Source organism: Cannabis sativa, chromosome 9, assembly GCF_029168945.1.
Source record: "Cannabis sativa cultivar Pink pepper isolate KNU-18-1 chromosome 9, ASM2916894v1, whole genome shotgun sequence".
Classification (NCBI taxonomy): domain Eukaryota; kingdom Viridiplantae; phylum Streptophyta; class Magnoliopsida; order Rosales; family Cannabaceae; genus Cannabis; species Cannabis sativa.
Genome location: NC_083609.1, coordinates 55,893,205 through 55,917,216, shown reverse-complemented (window position 1 = coordinate 55,917,216; position 24,012 = coordinate 55,893,205). Strand labels below are relative to the sequence as shown.

The 24,012-nt window shown below is 35.4% G+C and overlaps 3 protein-coding genes across 3 annotated transcripts; 1 reads left to right on the top strand and 2 right to left on the bottom strand.

Annotated features, from left to right (window-relative positions):
• The first annotated feature begins 1,806 nt into the window (after positions 1 to 1,806).
• LOC115722856 (protein NRT1/ PTR FAMILY 8.3) lies at positions 1,807 to 5,017 on the top strand. Its single transcript, XM_030652194.2, has 5 exons — positions 1,807 to 2,150; positions 2,518 to 2,626; positions 3,174 to 3,391; positions 3,468 to 3,979; positions 4,059 to 5,017. Exons 1-5 carry the CDS (start codon positions 2,094 to 2,096, stop codon positions 4,894 to 4,896), a joined length of 1,734 nt encoding a protein of 577 aa, XP_030508054.2. The 5' UTR covers positions 1,807 to 2,093; the 3' UTR covers positions 4,897 to 5,017.
• Positions 5,018 to 9,264: 4,247 nt separating this feature from the next.
• Positions 9,265 to 17,921, bottom strand: LOC115713875 (uncharacterized). The gene is made up of 6 exons (XM_061105034.1): positions 17,205 to 17,921; positions 13,953 to 15,288; positions 12,829 to 13,846; positions 12,079 to 12,677; positions 9,877 to 10,074; positions 9,265 to 9,827 (listed from the first exon to the last, which is right to left on the bottom strand). The coding sequence occupies exons 1-6, from the start codon at positions 17,919 to 17,921 to the stop codon at positions 9,265 to 9,267; spliced, it is 4,431 nt and encodes a 1,476-aa protein (XP_060961017.1).
• Positions 17,922 to 21,571: 3,650 nt separating this feature from the next.
• Positions 21,572 to 23,244, bottom strand: LOC115722144 (allene oxide synthase 3). Its single transcript, XM_030651275.2, has one exon. The coding sequence runs from the start codon at positions 23,220 to 23,222 to the stop codon at positions 21,726 to 21,728; it is 1,497 nt and encodes a 498-aa protein (XP_030507135.2). The 5' UTR covers positions 23,223 to 23,244; the 3' UTR covers positions 21,572 to 21,725.
• Between the last annotated feature and the right edge of the window lie 768 nt (positions 23,245 to 24,012).

Here is a 24,012-nt window from a genome sequence, read left to right as displayed (position 1 = left end):
ACATAAATCTTAAGCAACATTTATTTATATACCATTTTAACCAAATAATTTAATAAATTTTAATCACGTAAATCTTGCATAAATATATTTATATATATATAAATTTTGAAAACTATATTTAAAAAATATTTATTTTTATAATAGCTTGGTGCAGTGCAGTTTAAACCGCTTTTATAGAATTTAAAACCGCACACCTCACTACACAACACAATTTAGAAAAAATATAAGCCGCAATTGCATTATGTAAATAATTTCAAATCACATTTTTATATGGTGTAAACAATTTAATAAATACATATTTAGATTAATTTTTAGTATAATGTTCTGATGTTTAATTAATGTTTTTTTATCAAAAATAAAAAAAATAATAATAACTTTATAGTAATTTTATTATGTAAAACCAAAATATAAATATACTAATTAAATAATATAAATGACATAAAAATAAATAAAAAAATAGTACATTATTTATAGTGACACAACTTTTGTATCAAATAAATGTGTTAAATTTGATACAAGATTTGTTATGTGTTAAATATGCATAACTTTTTAGCACATCATTAGAGTATATTTTTTTAACTGAGTGAGCTATATTTTAGTTTTCTATCATTGGAGATGTTTTATAAGAATAAAATTGGTATGAAATCTTCACACCATTTTCTTCTAAGGATACACTAAATTGGTGTATCAATTTTAAATTTTGAATTTACACAAAATTATAGTGCGTAACTTTTTCTTTTCATTCTAACCCTTCTTTTATTTTGTTTAAAAATACAATCATTAATAATTTTTTAACATGTGCATAATTATATCATAAATAGTTATAATTGGTTATTAATATAAATAATATAAAATTTGAGATTTTTAAGCAAAATATTTTTATTTAGTGTTAAATCATTCAAATTATTGCACCAAAATAATAAATTATATTTACTAAATTAGTGAAAAATACACACGAAAATGGTGCAACTGTTAAAAATAATCTTGTGTGATATTACTATAATGGCACGTTTACTAAACTGTAATTAGAATCAGAATAATCAGTGGAAGAAATGAATCGGGTTAAAATATAAAATAATCGAAAACAATATTTTATTTTGTTGTTTACTAAACTGACTGGAAAGGAAATCAGAATCATTTTATTTTGTTTACATAATCAGGAAAGGTAATCAGAATGACTTAATTTGACTAAATTGTCATGGTTAGAATATGTAATTATTTTTTATTTATATATTTTTGAAGGGCATATTTATCTTTTTTATTTTTAATTAATAAAAATATAATTAATATAAAGTAAATTAAAAAAAGGAAAAAGTATTCCATGAAAATGGGAGAGAACCTTTTTCTTTTTAATTTGTGTGGGCCCATTAGTTTCTCCCATTCTAAGGAAACTTACAAAAATACTGGAATTTGGGTTAACTTTTACAAAAATACTGTTACACAGAAATTTTTTCAAAATATTGTGTTTTTATAAAACACCAGTAAAACACAAAGCAGAACAACTCAAAACAACAGTAGAACACTAGTAAAACATCAGTAAAACACCAATGAAAACTTAACACCAGTATACTACAGTATAAAACTTATAAAAAAAAACACAGTAAAAAAGTAAAAAATATCGCCTGACAATATTTTTGTAAAAAAATAGCAAAAGTTAGTATACCATGTAAATTTCCCTTCTAAAATTCAGTAAACAAATGAATTGATCCCATTCCATTTTAGTAAATATGCTAAGTGTAATTTAATATCAAGTCTTAATAATAATTATAAAAATATCTCTAATTAATAAAATGCCAACTAGAATGGTTGCTCCGTTGACATATTTTTGAAGGGAGTTAGTATATTTCTTGTAATGTCCCACACGTTTCATATTTTAGTATATGTATTATTTTTTTCTTTGAAAAAGAATAATAGTACTGATAATTTTTCTTTCTAATAAAATAGTAATAATAATTAATTGATCACTTTTATTTATTTATTTTTCTGCAATAATTGAGCACTTCTTCGCATTGATTTTTATAGTTCTTCTTCTTCACTGAAACTGTACTGTATTTAATATTAGTAGTCTGAAAGATATATGAGAAGAACAAGAAATGGAAACTTTAGAAGAACAAAGCTCACTCTTGGAAAATCAAATTCCTCTTCTTCAGGTAATTCCCATTAATATATTATTACTTCACTATAATATTATGACATAGTTAATTACTTCTCCCTTTTCCATTGTTTGTTTTTTAGATCCACAATTTGATGTTCAAATAAATATTTGAATTTCATATTGGAAACAATAATGAAGCATTTTTTTTGTCTTTCCATATTTATTTTCTTAGATAAAACCCAAAACTGGGTTTGTTGTAAGTGAAAATTTGTCAAATTAACCAACCAAATGCAAAATGTAAAATAACTACATTGAATGTAAACAATAATAATAAGTTGTGGGGACTCAATTTAAAAAAGCTATAAAGTTTGGTCTGCTCAGATTCTCATTTCATTTCATAAAATGTTGTTTTGTTGTTTAAGAATGGCGGAGACACCGAGCTTTATACCGGCGATAGCTCAGTTGACGCCAATGGAAAGCGCGCGGTGAAACAGAATACTGGGAATTGGAAAGCATGCTTCTTCATTATAGGTATTATATTTAACAGGAATTACTCTATTTACTATTTTTTTAACTTTTTTTTTTTTAAATTTCCGGTTTGGATTTCTAAAGTGGTTGCAGCGCTAGTTGCAATATGAGTTTCTATACGATTTTTTGTTGCAATTTAGGTTGCAGAGCTAGTTGCAAAAATAATTTCTATGTAGAATTCCGTAAAAATGCAAAAAAAAACTGGTGTAAAAATAAAAAAGCCCTTATATTTAATAACAATAATAATTCTAACTGAATTAACTGTTAAGCAGGTCTTGAGATTTAGTGGATTATAGGAAAAAAATATTTTGGCCTTTATTTAGAGAAAAATGTAATATTTTTAAAAATCAGTAAAAAAAAATGTGTAATTTTAAAATGAAAAAAACTTTTTTTTGGACCCTGAGGTTAGTGTGTCCAAGCCTAGCTCGTCTATGTCCATGGCTGGACATGCTGTTATGACAGTTAAAGTTGTTAGACTTTAAGTTTTGTTTGGATTACATTCCACATTCATTTATATGAAATTTTATTGAACAATGATCAATGTCCACAGGTGCTGAATTTTGTGAAGGCTTGTCCTTCTTTGGTATTTCTAGTAATCTTGTTACTTATTTTACTAAAGAATTGCACCAAGGAAATGCGGCTGCTGCGAAAGCTGTTTCGGCTTGGCAAGGGACTACCTACCTCACACCCTTTATTGGAGCCATTGTTGCAGATGCTTACTTTGGAAAATATTGGACCATTGCTGTTTTCTCCACTATCTATTTCATAGTAAAATTCTCATCTTGGTGTACTCTTACTGATGAAAAGAGCACTTTTGGCTTATGAATTTGGTGTTTTTTTGTAGGGATTGTGTGCCTTGACTCTCTCAGCATCACTACCAGGACCAAGCTCTTTTTTCTTCATATGTGGACTTTATTTGGTTGCTTTAGGGACTGGTGGCATCAAACCATGTGTTTCACCATTTGGTGGGGATCAATTTGATAATACTGATTCAAAGGAGAGATCAAAGAAGAGATCTTTCTTCAACTGGTTTTACTTTACAATGTCCATTGGAATTTTCATAGCAACTACTTTTCTTGCATGGATTCAAGATAATGTTGGGTGGGGTTTAGGATTTGGTATTCCTACTATGTGTATGGGCATTGCCATTGCTTGTTTTCTATTTGGAACACCCTTTTATAGATTTCAAAAACCCAATGGAAGTCCAATTACTAGAATGTGCCAAGTTTTGGTTGCATCCTGTCGAAATCGAAATCTCGAGATGCCTAAAGACAGTAATCTTCTTTTTGAATCACAAGAAAACAATTCAGTTATGGAAGGAAGCTGCATTAAACTCAAACGCACTAATACATTGAAGTAATTATTGTTAAATTTCCTATCTTTTGTTTGTGCTCCCCATTTATTGTTTCTAATAATTAATCTCAATTTGACACAGATTTCTTGATAAGGCAGCTGTGATGTCTTCTGGTGATGAGATTAGTACTAGTGGGAAGTCCTTCAATCCATGGAGGCTTTGTAGTGTAAATCAAGTTGAAGAATTGAAGAGCTTTATTGGGTTGTTACCAATATGGGCATGTGGAATAATCTTCTTTGTTGATGCAGCTCAAGTTTCTACAATGATGCTAGAACAAGGGATGGTAATGGACACAACTATTGGTTCATTAACAATTCCACCAGTTTCACTTGCAACTTTTGATGTAGTTGTTATTCTTTTGGTTATTCCAATATATGATAGGGTAATTGTACCCTTTGTTAAGAGATTTACAGGCAATGAAAAAGGCTTCACCGAGTTGCAACGAATTGGGATCGGACACTTCATTATGGTTCTAAGCATGTCTGCAGCCGCGGTTGTAGAAATTTATAGACTTTACCTTGGGAAAGAACTTGGATTAGTTCACCAAAAAATAAGTGTACCACTTAGTATATTATGGCAAATACCTCAATATGTTTTGGTGGGAATTGGAAAGGTTTTCACTTCAATTGGACTAATAGAGTTGTTTTATGAAGAGTCACCAATTGGTATGAGGAGTTTAAGCAGTGCATTACTGCTTCTAAATATTTCATTAGGATTCTATTTGAACTCTTTTATTGTTACTATGGTAACTTACTTCTCAACAAAGGGTGGCAAGGTTGGATGGATACCAGATAATCTAAATGAAGGTCATCTTGATTATTTCTTTTGGGTTTTGGCAGCTCTTAGCTTCTTCAATTTTTTGGTCTACATAATCTTTGCTATGAAGTTTGCAAAGAATAAGAAGTCTGCTTATTATTAAGCTTTGTCCATTTCATGGAGGTATCACTTTCACTTATGTATGTTTTGTATTAATGATTATTGAATTATGGGTCATCCCAATAATTTTTATTCAAAATCATAAAATAACAATTATTGATTAACATGGATTTTGTGGAATTGAATAAGAGATGAAGAAAGAAATGAAAAACTACACATTAGTTATAAAAGAGATTCACGCGAGTTACATGTTAAACAATCACATAGATTATGAACTATCTAAAACACACATTAAATATTATTGCTCATAATCATTAAATGCAAAATCAATACTTTATTTAGAGCATTACAAACTTATGAAAACACATACCTCCCATATTGGCATTTTCCATTTGAGCTATGACACCAAAATCTTCAATGTGAATGTGTCTCCAAGATGGTAGAAGAGGAAGTAGAAGAGGAGCTTATGAAAGCAAGCCTTTTTCTTATCACCACACACACTTTCTCATCATTCTCATACTAACACATATTAACCCTTTATATATATCCAACACCTAACCCTAAGGGGTTTTATTAGGCTTATTGGGTTAATGAGTATAATTAGTGGTGGACTATAATTTAATGGGCCAATTATAGTTTTAGGGTGCTCTCATGTGCTTCTAATACATTTATTAATTATCAACCATCCCATTATGGTAGTGAATAAATATTAGGCACATAGTTAATGATTGTGTTTATGGTATTAAGCTCATGATTATATTAGTCCACAATAATAATTCTAACATTCTCCCACTTGGACAATATAATCAACCACCATAACATTTTCTATCACACATAAGGTAACCTATTAAGACGTACATAATATCATATCGACGGGATACATATACTATGTATGAATTGACCTTGAAGACATTTTAATTCAATAACAATCATTAATAATCAAACCAAACATGCATGAGGTACAACAAAATTGAGACTATGCGCATTCATCTCCTTTTGTACCTGTCACTTTAGTAAACAAACACATGCTTGCATACATATGACAACAATAACTAGAAGTGACTACAATATCATTATGCATGTTCAAAATACAAGTCATGAGCATTCCATACAAGATACTAGCATGTTCAATACATAATAGAAAGACTCCCACTGAGCTCAACAGCTAGGCTTCTAACAATCCCATTCGAGCAACATGCTCCAAAAATACACATATGGGTAAGCCTTTCGGTAGTGGGTCTGCTAACATGCCAGTGCTAGGCGTGTATTTAATGGAAATAAGAAACTCTGTAACTTTCTCTTTAACAAACTAGTACTTTATGTCAATGTGTTTAGAACGAGAAGTACTTCTAACATTTCTAGAGAAAGCTACTGCTGCGGAATTATCATAATATAGTTTCAGCGGCCTCGAGATAGAGTCCATAACACCCAATGCTGAAATGAAGTTCCGCAGCCATATTGCCTGACAAGTAGCCTCATAACACGCCATATACTCTGCCTCCATTGTTGAGGATGCTGTGAGTGTCTGTTTGACACTTTTCCACGAAACAGCTCCTCCAACCATCATGAAAATGTAGCTTGATGTGGATTTCTTATCATCCACGCATCCTGCATAATCAGCGTCACTAAACCCAACTATATCAAGAGTGTCAGCTCACCGATAAGTCAACATATGATCCTTGGTACCCTGAAGATACCGCATGACCTTCTTAGCCGCTTTCCAATGGCTAAGTCCAGGATCACTCAAGTATCTACCCAACACGCCAGCAACAAAAGAAATATCAAGGCGTGTGCATACTTGAGCGTACATCAGGCTACCCACAACTGACGCATAAGGAACCACTTTCATTTCATCTCTCTCTTTGTCATTTTGTGAACATTGGCCCTTTGAGAATTTGTCACCTTTCACTATTGGTGCCTTTCCAGGTGAACAAGTATGCATATTGAATCTTTTCAAAATCCGATCAATATAAGTTCTTTGAGACAACCGAAGAATACCTTTAGATCTATCCCGAAGGATCTGTATCCCAAGTACATATGAAGCCTCACCAAGGTCTTTCATATCAAAATGGTCAGATAACAATTGCTTTGTCTCAGACAACAGATTTTTATCATTAGAAGCAAGCAAAATATCATCAACATATAGTACCAGGAAGATGAAGCCGCTCCCACTGACCTTCATATATATCATTGATCAACTTTGTTTTCCATGAAACCATTTGCAGTGACAACTGCATCAAATTTGAGATACCACTGTCTTGATGCTTGTTTAAGTCCATAAATAGACTTATTGAGCTTGCAAACCATATGCTCCTTGCCAGGCTCCTCAAAACCAACAGGTTGAGTCATGTAGATATCTTCATACAAATCTCCATTTAAAAAAGTAGTTTTCACATCCATTTGTTCAAGTTCCAAATCAAAATGAGCAACCATAGCCATGATTATTCGCAAAGAATCTTTGGTAGAGACAGGTGAGAATGTTTCTTTGTAATCAATACCTTCTCTCTGGCTATATCCTTTAGCAACAAGTCTAGCCTTATACTTTACTGGTTGCCCACTTGAATCATATTTGATCTTGTAAACCCATTTGCACCCAATGGGTCTACAACCTTTCGATAGAACAACTAAATTCCATACTTTGTTTCGCGACATGGAACTTGACTCATCTGTCATTGCATTCAACCATAACTTAGATTGAGGACTCCTCATAGCTTCTTGGTAAGTAATTGATTCAGAAGCGTCTCCCACAACACAATCATGTTCTTGCAAATAGACAAGGTAGTCATCATGAATAGCAGGTTTGCGAGCTCTCTCTGATCTTCTCAACACAACTTCACCACCCTCAATATCAAGATTTTCATCTTGCATATGATTCTGAGGTTCATCATGAGCTTCTGTTGGAATTTGTTCAATCACGGGATCAATAGTAGGAGCAGAAGCGGAAGCAATAGGTACAGGGACATAAATACGTTCTTCCCTGAATACAATTTCTCTTGACCCTTGACTTGAACCAAATTCATCTTCAAAATAGACAGCTCTATCTGATTCTATCACCCTGGTGGTGTGAGAAGGACAATAGAATCTAGAACCTCTCGAACGAATAGTGTAGCCTACAAAATAGCCACTGATAGTCTTCGGATCAAGCTTCTTAGATTATGGGTTATAGGGTCTTACTTCAGCTTTACATCCCCAAACATGAAAATGACGCAAACTCGGTTTCTTGCCTGACCACAACTCGTATGGTGTCTTTGGGACAGACTTGATAGGCACTTGATTCAAGATATAAGCTGCAGTCCTTAATGCCTCACCCCATAAAAATTCTGGCAAGCTAGAATGAATCAACATACAACGTACCATGTCAAGATGTGTACGATTCCTCCTTTCAGCAATTCCATTTTGTTGGGGTGTCCCTAGCATTGTATATCTTGCATCAATACCACATTCTAGCAAGTATTTGGCAAAAGGCCCGGGGTTCCTTCCAGTTTCATCATAACGCCCATAATACTCTCCACCTCTATCAGAATTGATAGCTTTAATCTTCTTTCCCTTTTGAAGCTCAACATTCGTCTTGAAAATCTTGAAAGCATCTAAAGATTCAGATTTTTCACAAATGAGCTCAACATGGCCATATCGAGAAAAATCATCAATGAAAGTGATAAAGTATTTATAACCACCCATAGCAGGTGGAACAAAAGGCCCACAAATATCAGTATGAATAAGCTTTAACACATCTGCGCATCTGTCTGACTTACTCTTTCTAACCTTGGCAGTCAACTTTCCTTTTATACAATCAACACAAGCAGTAAAATCAAAAAAATCAAGATCCTGAAGCACACCATCTTTCACCAATCTCTCCATTCTATCTCTAGAAATATGGCCTAAACGTTTATGCCAAAGCATGGAAGATTTCAAATCTGATCTTGCACGTTTAGAACCAACAAGAGCATTGAGAGAAGAAGAAGAAGAACAAGAGAGAAGTAACAGGAACAACATCAAGTAAATCAAGCTTATATAAGTTTCCACACAAAGTTCCATTTCCAATCAACATAGAGTCACGATACAAAGTCAGTTTTCCAGTTCCAAAATGAAGACTATAACCTAGTCTATCCAAAATAGATACAGATATCAAATTCCTCCTAATAGAGGGTAAATAAGCAACATCATGCAACTCCAAAAAAATGCCCAGTATTCAACTGCAGATTAACAGTCCTAAAAAATTCAACTCTGACTTTAGTATCGTCTCCCATGTATACATACTCCTCCAACCTACTCGGTCTTCTTCGACTTGTCACTGCCTGCAAAGAATTCGTAACATGAATTGTAGCACCAGTATCTAACCACCAAGTGTTTGAGGGCACATCAATAATATTAGATTCCAAACAAACTATCACAAGACAATTACCTTTCTTTTCTAAATGAGCTTTGAGCTTTCGGCAATCAGCTTTCTTATGCCCGAAGCATTGACAAACTCATTCTTATGACCAGTTGAAGAAGAGCTAGCTTGTCCATTTCCCTTAGGATTGGTGGCTTTCTTCTTATGAAACCTTTGGTCACTAGAGTTGTTGGGAGTGAACTTTCTCTTGTGAGAATTGTTTGGATTGGTCACCATGGAGATACTTCTTGCTCTCCCCTTTTTCATGTCCTCTTCTTCTTTGGCAAGAATAGCAGCCATCTCCTTAATGGTCCACTGCTCCTTTTGAGCATTGTAGCTTGATCTGATCGAATCAAATTGAGAATGAATGGTTTCCATCACAAACCACACCATGTAATCCTCACCAAGATCTAATCCCATGCCCTTGAGCTTTTGGTAACAACCCATGAGCTTGTCGATGTGAGCTCTAATGTCACCCGTATCAGCGTAATTAGTGCAATGGAACAAAGTTAAGCACTCATTTTTCTCATTCTTTGAGAACTTCTTATACTTTTCCTTAATAACAACAAGAAAATCTTTTGCATTTTTCAGTTTGAGGAATACTATCACGAATGGACTCATCCATGTGATACCTCATAAGCATCAAACAACAATGATTGGAATGCTCCCAATCCTCATAGGACTTCTTGTCCTTTTCAGTGGCATCATCAGCGGGTTCAGGCGGTGCATCCATTCTCAAGGCCAAGTCCACTTTCATAAAAGTCAAATTTAGCATGAGGGATTCAACCCACTGCTTGTGGTTGGTTCCATTTAGCGTCAACATGGCAGAGTTTCTTGGAACGCTTAAAGCTGAATGAGAAACAAGAGCAATAACCATTAAATGCATGTTATAGCAAAATCATGTCATTTGTGCTCTTTCTCTCATAAATAAATGATCGCAAAATAACAAATGATCATCATGTATGCTAGAGTTCTTAAAAAAAATTAATAAAGTAGAACTCATACACAGGTAAGAACAATCTATTAAATATTATAATCAAATACATTAATTTACTATCGAAAGGATAGATAAATTGTGATTCATAATATTTAATAAATTTTCTTCACCATATTAAGCATCCTTAGTAAGCAATTATTATCGATAGGATAATTAATTATTTATAAGGATCTTAATCTTATATGGGAGGAAGATACAATATTTAAATAAATTAATATTTAAATGTTCCTCATTACCAAACAATTTCATACTTAATCTTACGATAGGTAAGAAAATAAGCACTAATCGTTAGAAAAATAAATAAAGTTTATGCCACAATATAAAAATTAATGACCAAATATAAATAAAATTCATGAATTAGTATTGTGCATACAAGTAAATGATAGAAAAATTAAAAATGGAACAAAATGGTGAAAAAAGGGCCCAAAATAGGCTGTGCACGCGTCTGCTCTTTTTTTTTTTATCTGTGTCGTACGACATATCGTTCTTGGTAAACGACATGTCGTTTGGAGAAAAACGACACGCCGTAGGGTCCAAACGACCCGTCATTTTCTCGGATGGGGACTGAACCAAAATCTGCGAACGACATGTCGTTTTTTCCAAACGACGTGTCGTTTCAGCCAACCAAAAACGACGAAATCATGCGCAAACTACATGTCGTTTGGCACGGGTCATCCCTGACCTTGGAACCGGGCGCGCGGGTCGATGAACCGGGTCGACAGGACCCGAAATCGGACCCGCCTGAAAATGACTCATCCGACCACCGTTTTCGTCGGGTTTTGTGGGGGTTTTCTTCCATTTCTAACCTTCTATCAATTTCCAACATACATTTCGTCCATTTTTCACAAAAAAATAAAATAAATAAACATGACCCACAAACACACAAATCCGAAAATAAGTTTCCACCATTGATAAACTCAATGAAAAACTAGCAATCTTACAATAAACCATGCAATAATCATCCTAAGAACAAGATAAACCCATTCTAAAACATTTAAACTCATTTTATCCGAAATTATAAAAAAAAAAAAATCAGATTTGAAAAAAAATAAATGAGTGGGTTAGTTCAAATATTTTGGAGCTCTAAAATCAAGTATTCTAGCTCTTGATACCAATTGTTAAACAATCACATAGATTATGAACTATCCAAAACACACATTAAACATTATTGCTCATAATCATTAAATGCAAAATCAATACTTTATTTAGAGCATCACAAACTTATGAAAACACATACCTCCCATATTGGCATTTTCCATTTGAGCTATGACACGAAAATCTTCAATGTGAATGTGTCTCCAAGATGGTAGAAGAGGAAGTAAAAGAGGAGCTTATGAAAGCAAGCCCTTTTCTTATCACCACACACACTTTCTCATCATTCTCATACTAACACATATTAACCCTTTATATATATCCAACACCTAACCCTAAGGGGTTTTATTAGGCTTATTGGGTTAATGAGTATAATTAGTGGTGGACTATAATTTAATGGGCCAATTATAGTTTTAGGGTGTTCTCATGTGCCTCTAATACATTTATTAATAATTAACCATCCCATTATGGTAGTGAATAAATATTAGGCACATAGTTAATGATTATATTTATTATGGTATTAAGCTCATGATTATATTAGTCCACAATAATAATTCTAACATTACATAGCAGCCTTAAAACTGAAATTAGCTCATAGCTCCCAAGTCGAATACAATCTTTATAAAATCTACTTATACAATTATATTATATATGATCATATATATATATATAAATAAATGTATACATGTCCAACTAGATTTTTTTTTTGAAAGAACAACTTGTTCATTAATTAAGAAAGTCGATGGGAATCGCAGGGGGATTACCCTCCCCTTGATACAAAATAGCTAAATCGCTAGCAACTCTAGCATTTTTAGCAATGCCATCCGCTAAAGCATTAAGACTACGATTGATAAAAGAAAAACGAACAACTGACAGAGTTTTCAAAACATTAACAATAGAAAAGAAAATATTCGACGCCTTCCAATCAGGAGATCTTGATCTTGTAATTAAAGATTGGACTGCAACTTTTGCATCTGAAAGTACTAGCACTTCATGCCATCCCAGCTCCATTGCCCAAGTTAAAGCAAGGTGAATTGCCTTGAACTCGGCTTCTAGAGCTGAAGCCGTTTCACATTTGAGGGCTTTGACGAACCAGGCACCAGTAGTATAATCTACTGCAATTGCAGCCACTCCCGTGCTTCTCCTTACCCAAGAAGCATCAGTAAAAAAAGCATGGCAAACTCGATTGCTAGGAGTGTTGATACCTATCAACTCAAGACTAACAGCAGGGGTATATGTGTCTCCAGTCGACCCCCCATTAGAGCGATTCAAGAATTGGAACTCCCTCAGATTTGATTCACTTTTAATCAAAAGCAGTGATAGGATTTGGGGGAGTGTTCTTAATGCACAAATTGTTCCTTTGCTGCCATATTTCAGTAAAAAGACATCCAATATAAGTTAGTAATTCAGTCCTACTAACCTCACTTGACAATGATGCTATCAAATTTTCGGTCAAAGAGATCATGTTGTCACCATGCACCACATCAATTCGGATAGGCAAGCTTCCTCCAAACCAGATGGCCTTGGAGAACCTACACTTGCAAAACACATGTAAGGTATCCTCCTCTTCTTCTCCACACAGACCACAGCTTTTATCATTGATAAAATGTAGCCTATTTTTTGTAGGGATAGCCTCATTTAGAACTCTCCACAACATAACTGAAATTCTTGGGTGAATTCTAGCTTTCCAAATCCATTTCCATATCTCCCTCACTGGTGCAAATCTCCAAGAGTTATCCACACTATACGCTCCTTTAACTGAGAACGATCCCTTCTGATTTCCCTTCCAAAACACTTGATCTTCATACGGGCTTGGGATTCTTGGAATATTGAGAATCTGACTGCCCAATTCATTACCAAAAATCTGAAGAATCAGCTCCTCATTCCAGCAATGGTTCGACGATACATCTGCCAAAGTTTGGACCGTGTATCCTCTATTTCTTAAGCTGTTCATTAACTCCATGAATTCTTGATACTCTAACCATGGAATCCATGGTTGTCGCCAAAAGTTGATACTCTCTCCTGAAGCAGCAACGCTCATTGAGCCTTTAAGAATCGTGTCCCTAGCTTCCAAGATGCACTTCCATTGACTAGAATCACTACTTTTTTGATTAACACACCAAAAGCTCTCGAACCTGCAATATTTATTCAATAAACAAGAGACCCAAGGTCTATCTTCCTTTGTTGCAAGGCTCCAAGCTAACTTTGACAAGAGGACTTTGTTCATTTCTGTACACTTCCGAAGTCCCAATCCACCTGACATTTTTGGTTGACAAATTTGATCCCAAGCTTTGAGAGCTAGAAATCTACTCTTTTCCACATTCCCCAACCACCAAAATTTCCTCATTAAAGAATCAAGCTCATGGCAGCTGGAGATGGGGATCTTGTTAGTAGACATGGCATAGATTGGGATAGCTGAGGCTACGGATTTAATTAAGGTTAGGCGGCCAGCATAGGATAGGAGTTTCATCTTCCACCCTTCTAACCTCTTTAGCATACTCTCCTTAAGCCTTACATATTCATCTTTTTTTCCTTCTTTTAAACACAAAAGGATTACCCAAATGTCTTTCCTCTCCGCGACATTGCTCAATTTGGAGAAGGCTCAGAATGAACTCCTTCCTATCTCTACTCATGTTACTTGAGAAGAAGACGCTTGACTTGTGTTTACTGCAAGATTGACCTGACCACTTCTCGTACGTTGTTAGGCAGTCGATTAGTGTTTTGGCGTCTCTCTCATTTGCACGGGCAAAAAGAATAGTGTCATCAACAAACATGAGATGCGACACTTGGGGAGTAGAACGGCCAATCTTAATGCCATGGATTAAACCTTGAGCCTCAGCCTTAAGAATTAGCTTCAATAACACCTCTTGACAAAGTAAAAACAGGAAGGGAGAAAGTGGGTCACCTTGTCGAAGGCCTCGTTGTGGCATGAACTTTTTTAGAGGGCACCCATTCAAAAGGACCGAATAAGATACACTGGACACACATGACATTACAAGCTTACGAGACTTGTCGCTGAAACCATTAGCACTAAGGACCTTGCCAAGGAAACTCCATTCCATTTTATCGTAAGCTTTGTGCATATCTAGCTTCAAGGCCATAAGACCCCCAAAGCCTTTTTTGTGACGTATCTTGTGGATGATTTCTTGAGTTAAGATTGAGGATTCAGCAATCCACCTCCCAGGAATGAACGCAGACTGGAATGGGGACACCAGATCGTTCATGAGCGGTCTCAGTCTATTTGATAATATCTTTGCAATTATCTTATAAGTAAAATTACAAAGACTTATTGGTCTAAACTGATCCATACTCAAAGGGAATTCCACCTTGGGGATGAGACAGATGAATGAACTATTGAGCTTTGAGTCCATCACTCCACTTGAGAAAAACTCTTTAACAGTTGCACATAAATTCAAGCCTACCACATCCCAGTACTTACGATAAAAACATCCCGAGAAACTGTCCGGCCCCGGGGCCTTTAGAGGATGTAAACAAAACACTGCTTCCCTGATTTCCTCATTTGAAGGGACTTTGGAGAGATCATCATTGGCTGAAGATGAAATTTTGTGGTCGAACAAATCCTCCAGACCTTCTGGAGTACACGGCTGCATAGAGGAATACAGATCTAGAAAGTGCGAGTTGATGGTGCTTGCTATTTGTTTTTTCTCCCTCCAAATATTTCCCTCTTTATCTTTAACTGCCCAAATACTATTCCTTCGTTTTCTCAAAACAGTGGCTGCATGAAAGAATTTGGTATTCCTGTCCCCCAGAGATAGCCAAATTTCTCTTGACTTCTGCCTCCACATACTCTCACTTTTAGCCCAAGCAACCGAAAGAAGAGATTGAGTTTTAAGTTCCTCATCTTTTAGAGCATCGCTGATAGGTTGGTTTTGAATCCACTCTAGCTTCTTTTCCAACTCTTTAATCTCATTTTCATTTGCTCCCTGGTGCTTCTTCCTCCAAGCTTGGAGGGCCTTCTTGGAGTTGCTAATATTGTTAGAATATTTATTTTACCAGGATCTTAGATCTACTCACAAGTATGTTGTTTAAACACCCTAAATATGAACTTTCTAAAACGATAAATTAAACACATATAAAGTTAAGAAAACCTTACATTGATGCAGCGGAATTAATGTCTCCTTCCACTCAGATCTCTAACCCTTGTATCCTTTCTGTAGCAGAGTATAATCAAGATCTGAGCCCGAATGTCCTTCTTCTTCAAGTTTGATCCTTCACAGTCTTCCAATCTATGATTGAGTTACTGCTTGCTGTGTGTGGGCACTTACTCTCTCACTTGGGTTCGAAATTGATGAAGGGAAAAGAGAATAGGGATTTCGGCCAGGTATAGAAAGTGGGGAAGGATCAGTTTTTCTGAAGAGAGAAATTTCTGTCAGAAGATGATATTCAAAGATGTGTATTTGACTGAGTCATCACTTTCTATTTATAGGCAACTACTAGGTTTAGGTTAAGAATTATTTGGCATTAAAATAATGAAAATATTAATTTGAAAAACCAACAATAAGTGGCCGGCCATGGTGTGTTAGTGGGCCCCACTTGATTTTGCAGTTTTATCAAATTTTATCTCTATTTTCTCAAAAACGCCAATTTTCCAATTCTAACCTTTTAATTGTCAAAACTAATTATTTAATAACTAAAATAGATTATTAAATAATATTGTCATTTAATTTAATTATTAATTAGACATATAAAGTCCATTAATAAATAAATAAACCTAGAAACTCTTTTCTTTACAATTTCACCCCTGCTTAGTGAAAATTCATAAAATTAGACATAGTCTAACTTTAGAATTATAATTGATCAATCACGAATCAATTAATGAGTCTTACAAGCAGAATGTTCTCAACTAGAATGGGGACCGTGGATCTATATGCTGAGCTTCCAATAAGTGAACCAAATTTACCAAGTAAATTCCTACTTATTAATTCTTCGTTGAATCCACTCTTAGAACTTAGAATTGCACTCTCAGACTTATATAGAGCATATTGTATGTTCCACGATATCAGTATGCTATCTCATTTAACCATTGTTATAATCTTATTGTGATTTAAAGATCCTCTATATAGATGATCTACATCGAGATGGGATTTCTTTACCGTTCTCACCCCTCAATGTATTTTGCCCCTTAAAACACTTAGCTACCTGTAAATGGTGTTTAATGATCTAATGATTAGTCAGTTAAACAAGAGCTCATCCATTTACTTCTATTTGCTAAGCTCGAAGGGAATCATCACTTGACTTCTATACACCAATAGAAGCTATAGATTCCATATTTATGTTCAGCACTCCCACTCAATCATACTATCTTGTTCCCAAAATATACGTATCACCCTGAACCAAAAGTAGGCTTAACTAATAAATCAAAGAACATGAATAGCACTCCTGAGTTGAGCCTAAGCATATCAGGATTTAGATTCTTTTAATCTTAAGATCAACTACTGATATTGACTTGGAAAGATATGTATAACGGTAAGTTTGTAATATCTTAACTTAGTTGCAATATCGGTCCAGTCCAATGTATACTCCATACATTCGAAACTAGTATACTTTACTAATGTCCTGGAAAGAACATAACACTTACTCCAAGTGTAAGTACACATCATCGCTGATTATCACATTAGTGTAAATCCAATAACACTGATGAAACAGGGACCAAATCTTTTGATTCATATGATCACAATCACATTCCACTGTGTTGACGATACTGTAATTGTGAATAAACATATGATCTGGATTTAACTGATTTTGTGTGTAATAGTAATAAACATATTTAAACCATTAGCATGTAGAATTCATGCAAACATCAATCACTTCAAATTTCTTATATTGATAACTAATCAGATTGTAAAGAGTTTTATTTAGGGCATAAAACCCAACAAATATTACGGGTGAAAGCAATAGTAGCAGTATCAGTAATGCCCGAACTAGACCAAGCATTGATGATTTCATTCTTGCACGATGCTTCCCAGGACCAAGCTTCGAAGAAACGGAATGGAATGTAGCCTCTTGAAGCAAAAAGATGAGTGTCAAGGATAATGGGACCATGGTCAGATAAAGTAACTGGCATATTCTGGGTACCCGCGGCACTATAATTCAACAACCAATCCGGGGAGCAAATGGCTCTGTCAAGCCGTTCCCTGATGAGATCTCCCTTGAAACGTTTATTTTGCCAAGTGAATTTAGAGCCAATGAACTGCACATCAATACCACCTGTGTTGTTCATGAAATTCCTCAGCAATTTCGTATCAGCATACGAGACTTTACGACCCCCTAACTTCTCCTCCTGACTACGAATGCAGTTCAAATCACCAACAAGAGCCCATGGCAACTGACAATGGTTGAATTCAGCTTCCATACTCTTCCAAAAATTCTCTTTATCACACGCATACGGCTTTCCATACACCGCATAGAACTTCCAATGCAATTGAGTTTGGTAATCCCAAACTGTTGCATCAAAAAAACCATCTTCATAGTAGTTAACTACCAGATCAATGTTGGAATTCCACAAAAGACATGAGCCACCAGCTGTGCCCGAAGCACCAACACAAACTGCTCTCGAAAAACCCAGCAAACGAGCTAAGTCTTCCATCCTACACTTCCCCACTTTAGTTTCCATCAAAAAAATACAATCTAACTTGTATTTTTTAACCCAAGCCTTTAAAGCTTGGGGTGTCGGGTCTCTGGCGAGGCCCCGACAATTCCAGGATAGGCACTTCATGGGGTTGGGGGGGCTTGGTAAGGGCCGCCTCCTCGCCTGTAGTAAAATCCTGTGAACTTTCAACTTGGACATCAACCAAATTTAGGGAGTCAATGAGGTTCTTGTGAGTGGGATCATCAATGCACGGCTTCTTACCTTTTTTTGTGGCAGGAAGTTTTGTGTAGGTTCTCTTCTTCCTGCGTTTATCATTCTTCGTAGACGATGAGGAAGCGCCAGAACCAAGTTTGAAAGATGAATCAGGAGGAGGGGAGAATTCAGGAAGGATTGGGATATCTTGGGAAAAATCCCCTGAGTTCTCAGCAGTGTGTTGTACATAGGGAACAAGAGTAAGGCTAGCTTTTCTTTTCTTTGGTTGTGGGCACTTGTGAATTAAATCAGATACATCAATTGGGTCATGGAAGAGGGTAAGGGCTGGTTCAAACTTATCCACTTGAGGAGGGCCCATAAGTTCCTCAGCTAGCCCAATTTCTTCAGCATAAGTGGGCCAAGGAAAGTGGGTGGGCTCAGGGTGTTTATGGGGTTGTCTTGATTGGCACAATTCAATATGGGGCTTTTCCACCATTTGATTATAAGTGGGCCCAATATTGGCCATAATAGTGGTTAGGATACCATTATCAGCATTATTATGAGGAGGTCTTGATGAAAAGCTATTAATAATATCACTTTCTGAAGTTGTACTATCATTACCTTTCCCATGTCGATGTAGTATTCTAGGAGAGATTGACCTTGCTTTTCTTCCCCTTCTAGTACTTCCTGAGCCTGATGCCATCGTGTCCCTTCCTCCAACCTTGTTATCCCTCGGGCAAGGAGGTGTTTTGTCAACAACTTTCAAATTTTTGCCAATTTTGGCACCTGGGTCATTGTTCTGAATTCTGATAACTTTCCTTGAAGGTTTGCTGCAGGACAGCTGATTCAGGCATGGCTCTCTGCAATTTTCTTGGTCAAGTCGTTTTCCTTTCATCTTGGGATCTAGAGTAGCCGTTGGTGATGCCCTTGCCGTCAATGGGGACCGGCCGCTTCCTTCTCGGAAATAGTCCAGTTGGTTGCGGGTATTGAAACAACTAAATACAGCAGATTCCGCCTTAATCCATGGTCCATAGGCGGGAACAACCGGTCCTTCTAGAGGATAGGCGAAAGCCGTTGATCGAAAACATGTTTTTTAATCGTGGCCAAGGTATCCGCAGTTGTAACAAAACTTTGGGAGCTTGAGATACCTGAACTGGATCCATTCTTTTCTCCCCCTTTTGATGTCAAGAAAGAACCCAAACGATAACTGATGAGCAGTATCTATTTCAACTTGAAATTTTAGGAACCCTCTTCTTAAAACTGTTCTTCGGTTTGCCAAATCGCTAGTCACAAATCTTCCCGCCTTAGCTGCTATCGTACGAGTATTAACTCCGTTCAGATACGGAGTCGGCAAACCCGTAGCCAAGACCCAAAAGATGGCCTTCCCCATGTCAACATTATACCAGTCCCTGTCTTCAGGCCATTCACGAATGACTAATAGCTTCCCGTTGATGATCCATGGTCTGTTACGGAGAATCACCGCACAGTCCTCAGGCAGATCGAAAAATATACCCCACACACCAGGCTTCATAGTTTTAAACTTCCAGTGCCCCTTTAGCTTCCAAATCTGGTTGAGAATATCTTTGAGCCTGGACCTTGACACTCCTTTGCTATCGAAAAAACTGGCCAGAACCCTGGTGCTTACAATATCGGCAGTAAGTTCAAAATCAGGCTCCAGATCTAGAGTCATAGACTTCAGGAAGTTGTTACGCAATAACTCCAAATCTTCATTTTTTTCTTCATTAACATTAACTGCAATGGGTGTCCGTTCAGTTACCTCTTCAACAGTATTGGTGTCATTACCTACCATAGTAATATCAGGGGGGTGTGGTAGTTGAGAAGAATCAATGTCCACTGTCACTTCAGGGGCCCCATTTGAAGATTCAACACCAACATTCCCTTCACGTGCATTGATAGTATTTCCCATAATGTTTCCCACGTTCACAAAGAACCAAAGTAAAAGACAGATTATAAAGGATAATGAACAATGAGACAAGAACAGAGGAACAAACAACAGTAAAAAGTAGGAACTTGAAAAATCCACCTAGTAAGATTGACAAAGTTTGTCAAGTTGGACTCCCAACACTCTCAGGCAGAGAGAAAAAAGATGTCCAACTAGATTAGATTATGTTAAGTATGATGAGGATGGTTCAGCTTAAGCGGAAATGTTCCTTTGAATATTGTGTTGGATTTCTTCTTCCCTTGATCCAACAATCTTGTCCACTACTGTCCAATTCTCAGCAACCGACTACATACATGCAACAAAACCATTAATTCATAAAAAGAAAAAAAAAACTTGATTATAATTTATTGCAAAACCAACATAAATAAAGAAGATAGGGACAAACTAAAATTAAAAATTTTGGTTTTTTTTTCTTGCGACACTAAAAGCATATCATGTGGTGCAGATTCGATCCCACCCTTTCAACATTTGTGCATGGCCCAAACCTAAGGTTCGCTAAGTATAGCCTGAACTGATAAAGGGTATCGTTGTTTTGGTTATGTAAAAAATTGTAATCAATTGCAACAAGGATTTTTACATGGTTGGGGCGTTAATGAGTCTTAGTCCATGTTGACTCAGAGATCTGGACAGAGATTCTTAAGTCACACCCGCCAACTAGATTGGCGAGAATAAAATATTGATTAAGTAATTATAAGAGAGACACATCAATTTATAGTAGTTCACTCTTTGTATCGCGACGGTAATGAAGCTATGAGATGGTAAGTACAGAAAAAAGGCTAAGTATTTCAACTCTGCTTTCTGGAGAGAGAAACTATAAAGAGATGTTCACACCTTGTGGGTAATTTTTTGAATATACCTAATAATTATTTAATTATTATTGTTGATTACGCCCAAACTTATCTTCACAAAGTAATTGTTGTAGTGTAGTATGGGCAGTCATATTCATAGAGAGATATCTTATCAAAAAATTATTAGTAGAACTTTAAGCGCAAAAAAAAAATTAAATCATTGGTAGTTTTTGAAAAAAAAATATTAAAAATAAAATTAAAGCAAATAAAATTAGTAGAAAAATTCAATAAAAAAAAGTGATAAGATTAATTATATTTGGCTCATTTATTTAAATTTTTATTCATACATGTAATACAATTAAATCATTCACTTCTTAATAATTTAATCGAAAAATAAAACATAAAAACATATGTAATAAAATATATTCAAGTAATAACAATTCTGCCATTAAGAACTTAGAAAATAATTTTATGAAAAAATTTAAGAATGAAAATATATCTTATTGGCAATAACATAATGAAAGACTAATAATCATAAAATTGCAATATCAATATACTTGTACTAATTATATAGAAAAAGTACATAACTATTTTTTACTATTAACTATTTTATATAATAGTAAATAAATAAAAATATTAATATAGAAATAGAGAAAAATACACAAAAAAAAAATATTAATAAACTTTATTCTTATAGGTGATTCTTTTGTTTATTACTTATATTTATTTATTCTTTTATTTATTCATTACATATATATATATAAAAAAAAATAAAAACAAAATACAAACAAACAAACAAACAAACTCACATGCACAAAATACATAAAAAACACAGAGTACGTAATATTACATTTAATTCTAGATAAGGAACTTAGAGACCTTGGTCAACGATGTGAATGTAACCATTGTACCCAACAAGAATGGCTCATCCACACACGTAAATGTATCATACTTAAGAAAGAACTCCACCAACAATACCCTCGCCATCAACACAACCAAATCTTTCCCAGGACACTGTTTATTATCCACGGTAGGATCTTCAGTCTCTCTCCCATTAGACCAAAACACATACTTTAGATTTTCTTCACCTTTCCCCATAAACCTATAAGCCACAAACTTCTCTGCATTTTCAAACACTTTCGGGTCTTTTGTCGCAAACGGTTGATACCCAAACATCATCTCCCCTTTTTTGACCTTAAATGACGCATCATGGCTTTGGATGACTAAATCTTCCTTAGCGTGGCCGTACTGGAATGGAACCGGAGGCTCAATCCTTAAAACCTCGTACACCACTGACTTGGTCAGTACCATTTTCTCTATGGCAGCAAAAGTCACCCCTCCTTCTTGCTTAACGATGTTTCTGATCTCGTGAGCCAGTTGGGCATGCAAACTAGGCCCTGCTCGACCTATCCACTTGAACAAGTTTGGGAAGAGGACTTTCATGCCTCCATAGGTATTAAAGCACGCGAGGAAAATCAAGTTATGGCAAGCCTCTTCTTTGTCGAGTGCGAATTCCTTTGCTCTGTCCAAAACTTTGGTGGCCGAGGTGGAGAAAGCTTGGTATATTTTATCATACTTTGATTTGACAAGGAAAGGTGGTATTGGGAATGTGTGAATGAGAAGATCTTCCGCTAATTGTAGGAACTTCGATACACCTATGGTTATAAGTGGAGCCACTTGTGGGACAAGCCACGTGTCAACAATGGTGTTTGCTTGAGACCCTAAGATGGTGTCTTTTGGAGTTTTACCACAGAAGAGATTGAATACATACTCGAATGAGTAGGTGTCGCTTATGGGGTTGAACTGAACTTCTTTCTTTGATGACAATTCTGAGTTGAGAGTGTGGAAAAGCTCGGTTAAGGATTTTCGCAAGAGAGGGATGAAGTTGTCGTGTTTGGAAGAGAGAACAGAGAGGAAGTAGCCTTTGAGGGCTTTGTGTTTGGGCTCAGAGGGGTCGAGAAAGGAGAGGACTCTGTAACCACCGGTAAAGCCAGTAGAAGGCATGTAAGTTCCATCAAAGACATTCTTTTTCTCGACTTTGGTCATGTCGAAGAGAATGGGAAAACTTGCAGCGTCGAGAAGGACAATGACCTTAGGATTTTTGGCCATGAAAGGGCCTGGTGGTCCGTTGGCTCTGAAGACTGTAGATTTGTATTGGGTCATTCGGGCTTGGAAGAATCCATCTTGACCTTGGTTGTAGTAGAAATCCCATCGATCCTTAATGGCACCGAAAAAGGGCAAGCCATAACCTCCTGGGATCTCTTTTAGTGGCAAATCTTTTCTTTCTTTTTTATAATTGGATGGTAATTGATCTTCTAAGTCACGAAGGAGTGAGTTGGATGATAGTGAAGACATGACTACAGTATTTGAGTTAATTAAGGTCAAGTACTACTGTGTATTTATGTAGTAATCTTGTGTAGTACGTGGCTCTCAATTCTCATAGCAGCAAAACGAAAGTGAATTAAAACGTGTAACGCATGCATATAGGAAGAAAGTAGTTGAGGATTCATCTTTACCAATGAAGAATAATTAATTAATTAATTTACTCTTGCTTATATAAGGGTTATATTAAACTTTGATTTATTCTATGTTGTTTTTAGAGAAATAATAAAAGGCATCATTCTATGTGTTAATATTGTTATTGGTTCAACTAAGTATTGGGTCCCATATAATTTAATATAATAGCTTTTATGAAATATTACTAGCTAATCGCAATGTAACATGTCGCAAAAGTACTAAGCACCACTAATATTTAATAACAATGCTCTTGTTTTTAATATCTTGGGCAGTGACGGTGGCAAATTTATATGACAAGCCTAGAAGTACTTTTGTACTTAAGATCATTATTGTTATATTAGATACTTTTTATATGAGATGTTTTATAATTAGTTAGTAATATTTTTTAAAATTTATTTTTGAAGTTATAAGAAGTTAGATAATTAATTACATTAAAAGGAGCGTGAAACTAAAAAAATATTAAATATGAATAATCTTAGCAATTCTATGTCCTTAATTACAACATAGTTCATATATAAAATTAGGATGAGTAGGTCGTATTAAATAATAAAACAGCTCTCGTTATCATAAACTCTTTCTCGATCCGGTCAATAAGGAATCCAACTAGGGATGAACACGGGACGGGGAA